This window comes from Mytilus edulis, chromosome 1, assembly GCF_963676685.1.
Source record: "Mytilus edulis chromosome 1, xbMytEdul2.2, whole genome shotgun sequence".
Taxonomy (NCBI): domain Eukaryota; kingdom Metazoa; phylum Mollusca; class Bivalvia; order Mytilida; family Mytilidae; genus Mytilus; species Mytilus edulis.
The window spans coordinates 62,308,359-62,322,634 of record NC_092344.1 but is presented as its reverse complement, the minus strand read 5'-3'; the positions used below and the strand labels follow the sequence as shown (position 1 = coordinate 62,322,634).

Sequence of the window (14,276 nt, the reverse complement as noted above, 5' to 3'; positions counted from 1 at the left end):
TAGAAAAAGGATAATCAATAAGAAGCATTTCTTTTATACCCATATTTCTTCTTATTTTTATTTTTTCTGATTGCTCTCTTCAATAATTTAATTTCTACCCCCACTATTTAAAAAAAAACAATCACAAGGGGTGACTTTGGAATAGTAATACGGACACCATTGGACTCCTTCCGACAGGCAGTAAACACCTTGTCAATTTTTGGCATCCGTTTTGGCTTGCGGGATGCATAAATACACAGCCACGTCTACAACTGAAATTTCATTTGAAATATTAACAACTTTAAGAATTGAAATAAACCTCATTTTTTAACACTTGTTTCGTATCGTGCAATGTTTTGATCTCTCCTGGACTAAAACTACTGAACGACGAAACGAAAAACTTTCATCATTGAACTTGAACTCCAGTTGTTGATTGCTAACTATGAATTTTAATTCAAAAAGCTTAGGATGAGCTGTTAATAAATTATCGCACGAAAATGGACCGAGCCGGCCATCAGCCTTGGAACCCTAAATCAATATTCTGAATTTTTCGTTGGAAATTGGGTTTAAAAATCGTTCAGATAATAAATGCGCGATGAATAATGGATGAAGAGTTTTGTGGTTCAATCATTTACTGACGTTTAACGATGGCATGGACAATAAATGTGATTAAAGGTATTAGATTTATAAAAATCACAAAAATTCTGAACTCCGAAGCAAATTCAAAACGGAAAGTCCCTAATCAAAAGAAAAAACACAGTAAAGGAATGGATAACAACTGTCATATTCCTGACTTGCTACAGGCCTTTTTTTCTTTAGAAAATGGTGGATGGAACCTAGTTTTAAAGCTAGCTAAACCTCTCACTTGTATGACAGTCGCATCAAACTCCAGGATATTGACAATGATGCTTGATCAAATCAAACAGACATATTAGGTAATTATGTCAAAAATAGGAGTACAGTAGTCAACATTTTGTACAATCTGTATAAAACAAAACCAATAAATATGTAAAAAAAGAATCACAAAAATGGCAAAAATTAAAGCCAAGAATACACAAATTTACCAGAGTACAATGACAGGATGCAAAGTACAAGTTTCCTCGAATTTGAAGGTTAAAAACCATTCACGGTCACAGATCAGGAACAGAGAATCGTTTTGTTATTTCGTCAAGGTCAGCATAATTCTGAGAATTTACGTAGAAGAGGTTTTTGTTTTTCTTCAGTAAGAGTATGTAAATCGCAAATGGGATAAAAAAAAAATTATAGTTATTCTCACATTGTCTTTTTGACTAATGATTTCTACAGGCGATGTGGAATTACTGATGCTTGTATCATATAAATCATTACCAGAAAAGTGTGACAGTGTATGAAATATATCCGCAAATTATGTATCAATCTTTTCTTTTTCTTTTTCTTTTTTTTTTATTATCTATTTTGAAGAATGGTTCAGAAAATAGGCGATATCTTCACTGCAGCAAATTTTCAAGAGTGAAGAGTCGGTTCTATTTTGAAGAATGGTTCAGAAAATAGGCGATATCTTCACTGCAGCAAATTTTCAAGAGTGAAGAGTCGGTTCTATACACTATTATACACAACGGATTGATTAAGTTATTAACATTAATAGTTCTTTCAAAACAATACAATGTCTTCAAGAAGTCTCATTTTTTTCTCTTTATTGTGCATCGCTTATATTTCTTCATAAGATTTTTTTGTCATTGGATAATAAATAAAATAATCTTTATTTGTCATATAAGTAACATTATACTTGTGACATAAACAAAAGTAACAACAACAATAAAATAACTGAGTTGAACACACATATCTATATATATACAAGTAAAACTAATTAAGAGTCCCCTGTCCTCAGCTCTAAAGACTGTTTTATAAAGGAACCTGTTTTTTTCACTTGGTTTATATTAGAAGGATTAAGTAGGACTACTAGTTTTTCAGTATCAGATAGATTTGGAAACATAGGATTATCTATTGCCATGTCATTAAAAAGTTTTATACGTAAAACATTATTAATTTGACAGTGAGGAGAAAGGGATTTTCATCTTCTAAGGTTTTACAAGTTGGACATGTTCTATTGTCTCGAGCTATTTTTAGATATCTGCCCTTCTCAATGAGCAAATTATGGTCATTTATTCTAATTTTTGTAAATAAACATCTAGTTTCAAAATTGTGATATTTTAGATAAAATTCTTGGTCTTGTTTGACTTTAATATTTTTGTAAAGAAAAAGTTTGTTATTTTCGTTCAAACTATTAATTTTATTTTCCAGTAGTTCTGAATAAAATTTACTTGTAATATTCTTAATCCAAGTCTTTAGTTTGTTAACTTGTTCCATATTTTGACAGGACATTACTTTTTGTATATCAATATTCATTTCTTGTGTTGAATCTTTTATAAAAGTGGACCAAGTATAAACTCCTTGTGAATCAGGGTGTTTACTTAATGTATAACTTTCTTTTAGCAATGGGTTTATGTTTTCAGTATTTAATCTAGCCCAATAAAGAATTGCTTGTGTTTTTATATATTTTTTCTATTGGTTGTTTACCAAGTTCAGCTTAAGCATTTAACACCTAAATTAGCAGATGTTTTTTTAGTAACTAAAATATATTTACAGAAATTAACATGAACCTTTTCGAAGGGAGTCTTATCCAAATACTGGAAATTATCTATATCTTTGTTTTGGGATTTTAATCTGCCTTTTGCTCTATAAGATGGATATGTATCCATGTATGATATTTCATCATATGTTAAAATTGGTTTTATAAGAGAATCAAAAAGATTACAGAATACATTAACAGGAAAATTTCCCAAAAAGGCTGCATGTGTTTTAATGAAAACAGAGCTTTCCTAGCTTTTTTTGGCTAAATCTGTTAAACTTGCATTTAGATTTCCATTATTTTTTATCAGAGTGCCCAGAAATTTATACTCAGTAACGTTATCATTTTTTTCATTATTGAACCTTACAATGTATGGTTCCATTTTTGTAGTTCTTTGTTCAATGATCATTGTTTCTTTTTTTTTTTAGTATTTAGACATAACTGCAAGTTATTTAAGCTATTTTGAAGACCTTCTTTACTTTCGGATAAAATTATAAGGTCATCGGCAAACAAAAGACTTCCTATATCAGAATTTAATATTCTCAAGGGTTTTGAACCTTTATGGTCAAAATTTTCAACTATATCATTAATAAATAAATTGAAGAGTGTGGGACTAATACTGTCCCCTTGTTTTACTCCTCGGTCAATGGGAAAGAATCTAGAATCTTTATCATTATATTTTATAGATGCTTCAGTATGAATAAACTGTTGTTTTATTTATTTAAAACATATGTTTCCCTACACCCATTTTAGCTAATTTATAAAGCATTCCAATTCTCCAAAGCCTTTTTAAGATCTACCAAACAGACATACATTTTTATTTTATTTTTATGAATATATTTATTAATCAAAGTTTTAAGGATACATACACTGTCTGCAGTTCTATGATTAACTCTAAATCCAAACTGGGCATTAGTTAATTTTTTTTTCCATAGTTTTAATCATTCTTTGATTTAAGATACTACTAAATAATTTGGATATACAGTTGATGAAAGAAATTCCTCTGTAATTGCTTGGATTACATTTGTCACCAGATTTATGTTCTAAAGTTATGTCTGCAGAATTCCATGAAGTTGGATAGTGTCCTGTTTTTAACATAATATTAAATAGTTTAGCATATGCTTTGGTAGTTACTGGACTACTAAATTTAATTACCTCGTTCAACACACTATCTGGACCGGTTGCTTTTCCATTTTTTAAGTTTTTTAAAGTACATTTAATTTCAGAGCAAGAAATAGGCCTGTCTGTCTCCGGGTTAAAAGAAATAGTATCTTCAATATTTTTCAGCTTTTGCTCAATTTTGGTTTGAAAATCATTATTTATTTTTGAAACTTTCCTTGATTTTGGAAATGTTTAATTGTGCTTTCACTGTCCTTTAACATTTCTTTTAAATCATCATCTCCATCTATATTTTTGTTTTCTAGTGATTTTAGTATTTTCCAGTATCCCCGAGGATTTTAATTCATCGAAACTGAAAGTTTGTCAAAGATTTTCTTTTTATATTTTTTTTTTCTGTTTTGTTAACTTTCTAAATGATTTGAGTAAACAAAAATATTTATGTTTTAGTGAACAGTTAAAAGGATTTTGTCTTAATTCTTTTCCAACTGCATTTATTGACTTTTTATATTCATATACTTCATTATCTGACCATTTTTGTTTCTTTTAAAGTTTGGTATACCTCTTACATGTCTTAGTGTACAAGTTTTTTCTGTTAAGTTGCATAAAATTGAATCAAGCTCACTAGCTGCCTGATCTATCCCATTTTGATTTTCACTATATTTCTTTGATTCAAAGTTTATAATTTCATTTAGATAGGGTTTGAATTAATATATTTTTGGAGTTATCGTTCCACTTAAAAGATTTCATTGTTTTCCATTTGTCTTCTGGAAACAGAGACTGTTTTTCACTTATATTACATTTAAGAAATTTGTGCATGATCTGAAAGGTAGTTGATTTCATTAGTTTCTTTACATTCCCCTTTCCAGGTTTCTAATAAGATATTTATGTCACTTTTTATACTGTTAAGAAAACAATCATCATTTGATTTGTCACCAAAACCATGTATATACAAATAAGAGGCATACTAACATTATTTTACTTAACATCGACCTGGTCTAGAAACATGTCTTTTCCCATGCGCTCTCAATTCTTGGCGTTTGGTATTTTCTACTCTACTGTTGCGTCGCAACCTCAGTGTGTATCTGCCGTCAGAGCAATAGTTGGTAGATTATATAATTGTATAATCATGGTTTATAGACGAGTTGTTTATTACCAGCTGTTTAATGGTGCCGATGACTTTTCTTAACCCGTTTCTGCATAACCCGTTACTCGACATTAAATATCGGTTAAGAGGTCATAATAAATATAGGTTACATAAAGTTGCGTGCTTGCAGTTTTACATTATATGTGTCACGTGAAAAACAAGTTGATCACAGTCTTAGTAATTGCTTCTTGTGGCAACAGCTTTTATAACTTATTCTCAAAACACTGTAATATAAGTTATGCCTCCAACTAAAAAACGGAATCCGACGAAACGGAAATCCCGTTTTCAACCGTATATTTGACCTCAGATTTTTATCAGATGTCAAAGTTTAAAACAGTGAAGCTAATGAGCATATCGACACACAAAAATTTCACAGTTTGATGTCCTGCGAAGATTCTCATACTAACTGATTGATTGATAATGGGGATAAAATGATTATTAAAGAGTCTGCAGTGTCAAAATCCTCACAAATCATATTGTGCTATTACACGTGTATAGCAAACAGCATAACATGAGACTTATGGTTAAAGCGACATTGAAACCAGCATCACAGTAGGATACAACATTTAATATATTAAATTGCACATGATTTCACTTCGACTATTGAACTATAATTAGATACAGAGATTATCATGTTGGGAACTCGCGTCATTTTCGGATATAAAGTTATTTATTGGTTTATTTGAATGGGATTCTTACATGGTTGATCAGTTGTTGGTGTAGTTCAGTGGCAAATATTACATGCATATACATGACGGAAAAACATAAAACACATTTAAAAACAGAACTTCGACTGTCCGTTTTACACAACTACTCATAGGTAAAACGAGTATATAAATGGTAGATTATATAATTGTATAATCATGGTTTATAGACGAGTTGTTTATTACCAGCTGTTTAATGGTGCCGATGACTTTTCTTAACCCGTTTCTGCATAACCCGTTACTCGACATTAAATATCGGTTAAGAGGTCATAATAAATATAGGTTACATAAAGTTGCGTGCTTGCAGTTTTACATTATATGTGTCACGTGAAAAACAAGTTGATCACAGTCTTAGTAATTGCTTCTTGTGGCAACAGCTTTTATAACTTATTCTCAAAACAACCTCCATCCTACCCCACCGCATGATTCACCTTCAATATTTCAACGACAAGGGAAAGAACTCAACAAGTGAACCTTTTCAAATATTTCACTTATCATTCATATTTTTCATTCATTTTCCAAGCATTTTTCATTTAACATCTCCAACCTCAACTCAACACCTTAAAACATTGTAGCCCACCGTCACGCGGGGGCTGGTCCACTGCCACGCATGGGCCGTCAGATGAAGCTTCGCTTTATCATTCTTTTGTCAGTTGTGTTGTTCAAGTTGAGCGTAGTGGCTTGTCAGCTGGTCTTCTTTCCACGAAAGAATCGCTTCCTGACAAAGTCCTGGAGCAAAATTTTTCGTCAGATAGTTGAGTGATTTCCCAAGGCCAAACAATTTGATATGTTTTATATGTTTAGTACAGGAAATACGTTTTCATTTTATCTGGTGTAATTTTCATAATAAATATATATTACATTAAAACCTTTTCGTTTAGTAGCAATGGTTCCATGATAAAGTTACTATTGAATCTACAGTATACTGACACTACACTAAGATAACATTCACCAAACAGGAACCTTTAACACATTTGACCTCAGATTTTTATCAGATGTCAAAGTTTAAAACAGTGAAGCTAATGAGCATATCGACACACAAAAATTTCACAGTTTGATGTCCTGCGAAGATTCTCATACTAACTGATTGATTGATAATGGGGATAAAATGATTATTAAAGAGTCTGCAGTGTCAAAATCCTCACAAATCATATTGTGCTATTACACGTGTATAGCAAACAGCATAACATGAGACTTATGGTTAAAGCGACATTGAAACCAGCATCACAGTAGGATACAACATTTAATATATTAAATTGCACATGATTTCACTTCGACTATTGAACTATAATTAGATACAGAGATTATCATGTTGGGAACTCGCGTCATTTTCGGATATAAAGTTATTTATTGGTTTATTTGAATGGGATTCTTACATGGTTGATCAGTTGTTGGTGTAGTTCAGTGGCAAATATTACATGCATATACATGACGGAAAAACATAAAACACATTTAAAAACAGAACTTCGACTGTCCGTTTTACACAACTACTCATAGGTAAAACGAGTATATAAACACTTATGAGACGACATATCAATGTGTATAATTATATGTTGTTATAATTCCAATAGGGTTCGACATAGTTTTGACAATAATATTAAAATATACTATAAACTTATGACATGATTCACATAGGAGCCACAAGAAGATACATCGAACTTATAGTCTAGTCTGTCTACAGAATCAATCTAAACAAATTGCAACAGAAAAGATTTTTTAAATATCATATGAGATAATCATAGCACATTACTGTTAAAAAAGTCTAACAAAATCGTACGGTCGGAAATCGGTGAAAATTGAAAATAAAAATATCGGTGATGTGCCTACCGATTCATGTCAGAAATGGTCCGCCATATTGACAAAGGGAGAAGACTCTTACATATGTGAATTTATAGAAACCAACTGAGAAGATGATATCACTGAAAGAATCGCTAAAATAAATTTATATTATTATAAAAGTATGCTGGTAAGTGTTTTTGTAACATACGCTTATGTTTTACGTGTATTTAGATATTCGGAAATGCGTCAAGAAAAGAATTAGACAACAAAAGTTCTTGACGCAGGTCAAACGACAAAGATCGCTATATTTTTGCTTATTTCAAAGAAAATAAATAAAATCAACTACCTTTACATAAAATCAATTAAATTTAAAGTAATAAAGTCCAAAATATAGCAATAAAAATAATTTAAACATGTTAAAGGAACGTAGTAAGACTCGTCCCTAACGAAAACAAAAAAGTATGGAACGCCAAATTAACAAAAATGGATAGTCATAATTGCAATTTTGTCGATTTTGAACTTATTACTATAGCCAAAGCATTTATTTTTACCTACTATTGCATTTTCTTCAAATAAATAATTTAAATAATTATTTTCTTCCTTTATTAATGAATAATTGTCGAAAATGAACTATTTTGTAATTTATTTCAGCTTTGAATTCACTTGAAGAAACCTATTAATTCAGTGTCATGATTTTATTGGAGCTAACCAGTCACTGTACTAATTGTTAAGCACACGGATAATTTCTATATCAGGTAATATATTATATTTTTCTGCATTTCCTATTTCAATGAAAATATTTTATCACAGTGGAGTCAAAAATATTTGCGTATCTTGTACTACCAAAAGTCAATTCAAACCAAATTCAAAATGAATGGTACGGAATATGCTACAATAAAACACAATCGAAAGTTTCCAAGTAGGGAAAACATCGAACATAGTATACTTTTTTAATGCTTTATAATAAATATTGTACTTAAGTTCAAGCTGCTCGTTTCTGTGTGTACTTTGTATAGTTTGTCTTGTTTGTCTTAATGTCCTTTTCGTTTTCTCTGACGCGATTTAAGCCTATTGATTCAATTTCTCTTGTCACCCTTTTTGACACTTTTCAAATAATGCATTATCTTCAGTAGTCCTAGAATTCATAATAAATTGAGAAATGGACAAATGAGTTACAGTGTATAGACACACTAAAAAAGAAACATCACATGTTGTTTATTCTTGTTGTTCTGAATAATATTTTAATGTGTATTGATATGTTATATGACATATATATAATGATTAAAATATACAACAACAAATGATGTGTGAACTAATTCTTTTCAGCTACATCTATACCATGGAGAAATGTATTGTGTGCCTAAAAGATGACCACCCAACAACACTGATCAAATTGCGACAAAAAGGATGTCTTGGAATCATCAAAGCTAGCCAGGAAAGAGGAGACTGTTTGTCCGCATCAGAGGGTAATTTTGTCCATCAACTCTGCAGGAAAACATATACCAATCCAAATGACATAAAGAAATACAAAAAAGAAAAACTTGTTCTGAGAGAAATAAATACAAATACTCCAAAATTACGATCAAAGTCCCATTTTGATTTTAAACATCATTGTTTATTCTGTGGAAATGAAGCAACGGACTCAAAGAAAAAAGACAAAAATGTATTTCAGGTTCGAACTGATGATTTTGATAGTCACATACAAGATGCTTGTGATCTCCGAAATGATGATTGGGCAGCCGAGGTACGCGGAAGACTGGAGAGCGTAAGCGACCTCCATGCAGCGGATGCTGTTTATCACCAGGCATGTAGTGTTAACTTTTGCACGTGCAAAAATACTCCTGTATTCCGTTCTCCAATATCACCAGACGCAAAGCCTGAAAACAAAAGAGGAAGGCCAGCTTTGCAAGAAGACGGCTTCTACAAAATAGTCGACTTCCTTAAACATCATGACGACGAACAGATTTCTATATCAGATCTTGTTGAAAAAATGAACGAGATGTGTGATGGAAATGCTTATAGCCAGATGTATTTAAAGAAAAGATTGAAGCAACATTTTGGAGACGAAATCATTATTACAGACATACCAGGTAGAAAAAGTGTTGTAACTCTACGAGAAACCGTGACGACTTGTATTCTCCAGGACTATTACCAGAGACCAAGCAATTTAAATCCAGATGACGAAAAGAGAGCTTTGATCAGAGCAGCTGCCAAACTGATAAAAAGCGACATCCGATCTGTAGATACCACAAAGTCTTATCTATCCAACTCCAGCCAACATTGCATCAGTTGATAATAATCTATCATACTTACCCGAAAGCCTGCTGTTATTCCTTTCTAATATATTTTCTGAGAAAGACCCATCAGTGAAAATAGCTTCCATAGGACAAGCAGTAATGCAAGCCTCGCGACCTCGAGCACTTATAACACCACTTCAACTCGGTCTAGGAGTACAGGTGCATCACAACTTCGCTTCACGATTTCTTGTGTCCACATTGAACAGCTTAGGATTTTGTTCCTCATACTATGAAGTCCAGAAGTTTGAATCAAGTGCTGCAGCTGTACAAGGAGTTGACCTTCCAGGTGATATAAGCAACAGCTTTGTACAATTTGTAGCAGATAACGTTGACCACAATACAAGAACGATAGATGGCCTCAACACTTTTCATGGCATGGGCATAATAGCTGGAATTACGCCTGGTACGAAGAGAACACAACCCATTCCTAGAATAGCTTTTTCTACTGATGAAAAAAAGGCATTAGCAAAGATAGAGATCAAATATTACAAACCTCAATCAGATCGTATGGCTGAATTAAGTTATGCTGAGTTGAAAAACCTAAACACATTGGATAAGACTTTCCGTCTTGATCTGCTGTCGGTTATTGTTTGGCCTTTAAAGTATCCAATACCAATGTGGTCTGGCTTCATGCAGATGGTTCAGACGGGAGACTACCCAGGAAAATCATCAGTTTCATTCCTGCCTATGATAGATTTGAATGCTTCGGACATGACATGTATTTATTCTACATTGAACTTCGTCGCCAACCACGCAAAGCGTTATGACATAACAGCGATCTTAACTTTTGATCAACCCCTGTATTGGAAAGCCTTATCAATTGTCGAGGAATGACTGAAAGCCAGCGTTCCCTTTGGCTTATGTCCATGCCAGCATGTGCTGAGATCAATCAAGCTATGCAGGATTTGTCCGGAGTAGGATACTTTTCTAGTGAACAACACAAAGACGAAACACATGCAAGACAAAAAAAGGACACTAACGACATTCAAACTCTTCTCACATTCTTGAAAAGTCGTAATCCATTCATTGATTCAGAGGTAGACCGTTCACTACGAAACATTGAGACAGGAGTAGTAGCTGATAAAACCGTGAATGTGGATGATGCCAAAAAGGTTGGGACTTCCATTCTACAAGAACTAGTAGGAAAGAATATAGCTGACCACACGTTTAAGAGAAAGAAACAAGCCATTACGCTTGGCAACAAAGTTCAGGCAAGACTTGACGGCGAACCTCTTAGAATAGATTCACAGCTCCTTTTTCAGAGATGCACCACTGCTGCACATGGTATTTTCGAAGATATTTCAGAGATAGTTCAATTTGAATTATGTGGAGTTCCTTCATCAATATTTGAAACCACTGGCCTTCCAAGAGAGCCTAAAAAATCAACCCTTGCCGAATATATGTGGAATTTGACTGGACTTAAACCAAAAGCACCAACAGAAACCCACTTTGCACTTGATGGTGGTTCTCTTATACACCGTTTACCATGGACAAAAGGAGCTACAGTTGACACCATATGTATGACTTACGTCAATTATGTTAAAAATCACTATACAGATGCAACTGTTGTGTTTGACGGATATCCATCAGTTCCAACTACAAAAGACGTAACTCATTTCAGACGTACTAAAGGAATCATATCTCCAAAAGTCAATTTTAACAATGCCACACCAATCAAAACAAAAAAAGACGAATTTCTTTCAAATTCAGAAAATAAACAGCACTTTATCAATACCCTTGGAGAAAAACTTAAGGACGGACATGTTCAAGTTATCCATGCAGAAGATGATGCTGATCTAAAGATTGTGCTTACAGCAATTGAAAAGTCGAAACAACATACAACTACCGTCATAGGAGAGGACACTGACCTACTCATACTGCTCTGTTATCATTCAAAAGATGCTATAAACAAGATTTACTTCAAATCAGAAGCCAAGCAAAACACTCACAAAATAAAGATTTGGGACATAACAGAGACAAGGAGAAAAATTGGACCACTTGTTTGCAATATTTTGCCATTCATTCACGCCTTTAGCGGATGCGACACAACATCTCGAATTTTTGGTCAAGGCAAGGGCACGGTTTTCAAGAAAATAAGTACTAACCTTAAATTACAAGATCATGCAGCTGTCTTTTGCCAGGAGTCCAATGTTGAGAGCATTCATAAAGCAGGAGAACAAATGTTTGTTGCATTATATGGAGGGTTACAAGATGTTGAAACATTAGATATGCTGCGTTACAGAATATTCGCCTCCAAAGTTTGCGTTGGAAATATATATGTACAAGTGCACACTCTCCCACCAACATCTGACGCTGCTAAGCTACATTGCATGAGAGTTTATCATCAAACCCAAGTTTGGATTGGGAAAGGTGATAAATTAGATCCAAAGGACTGGGGTTGGCATGTTGAGGACAATAAATTGCTTCCAATTAGAGCAATACTACCACCGGCTCCCGAAAAGCTTCTTAGGATAATCAGATGTAATTGCAAATTGAATTGTGACACAAAACGATGCTCCTGTCGTAAACACGGAATAGACTGTTCCCCAGCATGTGGCGAATGTCGGGGAATGAATTGTTCAAATACAAGTAACATTACAGAAGCCGATGAACTTGACGACATGTGAATGCATCAATATGCATGTACATTGCAGAGACATTTAACTATACATTAGGAAGACTTATATCAAAATTGTCTGTTATTTTGGTTAAATTAAAACAAAATCTAATATTTTCAAAGATAAATTTTTCAGAAATTGTATTTATCATTCTAATACTTTTACATAAAAACAAAGTAATCAATTATTGAACAGTTTAGGCAATTTATAATATTAATTCAATGACTTTTGTAACAAATCTAACATTAATACATTTTATTTAGAAATTTATTTCATTTTTTTTGGGGGGGAGGGTAATTTTGGGCTAATTTCGATGATAGATAAATAGATTTTCCTTAAAACAACTGTTTGTTTTCTTTTTTCTGTTCGCAAATAATTGTAAATACTTGTGTTTAATGTTTTTACTTTAAAGCTGCCTTCAAAATAAAACGTTTGAAAACAGCCATATATGAATCTCAAACATATCGGTTTTTTTGCATTTTTTTGTGATTTTATCATTAAAAGGGATAATTCTACCAATAAATTCTAACTGTGGATTGTAAATTTTACATCGGAAATGTTCTTTGTAGTTATTTTAGTCATCTTAATTCGTTTTTGAGATTTGATTGGCTAACATAGTGCCAAAATTTCGATTTTCAAAATTTTTTCACAATTTTCCTCGATTTTTGGTTAAAATAAATGTTTTTAGCCCAAAATGGTGATTTCCGATCGTACGATTTTTCTAGACTTTTCATATATGATTGTGTCATGCTTTGGTATTATAAAACTGTTGAAACCATTTCTGTTGCAATTTGTTTAGATTTATGCAATATTTGCCGTAGACAGACTAGACTTTTAAAAAGGTTTTAAGATTTATCCATCTCACAGTTGACTTGATATATTTCTTGTGAGGTTCAATAGACTTTTTTTTTTATTACCGACTTTTAACTCCGAAGATGTTTTTTTCCCCCGACAAGTTACCTAGAAAATCCTGGTACCAAGTCAAGTAAGAGCAACGTAAAGAAGTAAACTCAAGCTTTTAATCAGTTCAATTCTTGGGGAAAATATACTGCTTTAATATTGATTCACTTATAGGATCTTTGCATCGGAACTAAACACATTTATTTCTAAAAAAAAAAAAACAGATGTCGGCATGACACGTGTTATGTTCTTCTCATATATTTTATGATAGTATGATACTAAACCCCTCACGGGAGGGATTGTGCCTGATAGTCATATAATGAAGACATAATCTTTCAATCAGTTTAATTGAGGTCTGGAGCTGGCATGTCAGTTAACTGCTAGTAGTCTGTTGTTATTTATGTATTATTTTCTTTTGTTACATCTTTTGACATCGGACTCCGACTTCTCTTGACCTGAATTTTAATATGCGTATTGTTATACACATTTGACATCCTCGGTGGGATTTAATTTGCAAATCTGGCTCTCTCACCACGGTAAGACACAAACAGATCTTACTATGTACAGTATCAGGTTCTTTGTACTCTCTTGTATCGAAATGCAAATATTTAGCTTTGTACACCTGTTGAACATACTGTAAACCAACTTATTTTCGCGGATACTTTATTTCGCGTTTTACCCTTTCTAGTTCACTTCGCGGCTATTTAATTTCGCGATTTTCTAAATTACTTGATATAGTTTAGTAACAAAATATCAAAGCTTTACATATTCCCGACGATTTATATTCGCGTTATTTTTTCTACTCGCGAAAGTCGCTCGCGAAAATAAGTTGGTTTACAGTAATCATGATAATAGGAATCTCAAATCTCGAGATTTACATCACACTCCGATTCTATCCCGACAAAGTTGGGCATTTAAGTAGTAGCAGTAAAAGTTAATAATTTCTTATGTGGATGACAATTACTCGTCAATATTTATTAAATTTTTATCAGTTGCTAAATATTCGCCATACAATTTTACACATAATACGATGATCTAGAAGAAAAGAGTATTAATACTGAACTTGTTATTCATCTTAAAAATGTGATTTAGTATTCTTTTATTTGTGTTTGTAACTGTTTATTCTCT

At 32.7% G+C, this 14,276-nt stretch overlaps 1 protein-coding gene across 1 annotated transcript; it reads left to right on the top strand.

Annotated features, from left to right (window-relative positions):
• Positions 1–7,218: 7,218 nt before the first annotated feature.
• Positions 7,219–9,852, top strand: LOC139519759 (uncharacterized). The gene is made up of 2 exons (XM_071312014.1): positions 7,219–8,088; positions 8,660–9,852. Exon 2 carries the CDS (start codon positions 8,673–8,675, stop codon positions 9,624–9,626), a length of 954 nt encoding a protein of 317 aa, XP_071168115.1. The 5' UTR covers positions 7,219–8,088; positions 8,660–8,672; the 3' UTR covers positions 9,627–9,852.
• Positions 9,853–14,276: the final 4,424 nt, after the last annotated feature.

Coding starts and splice junctions, on each gene's coding strand:
- LOC139519759 (XM_071312014.1), top strand. CDS start 8,673: ATGGAGAAATGTATTGTGTGCCTAAAAGATGACCACCCAACAACACTG.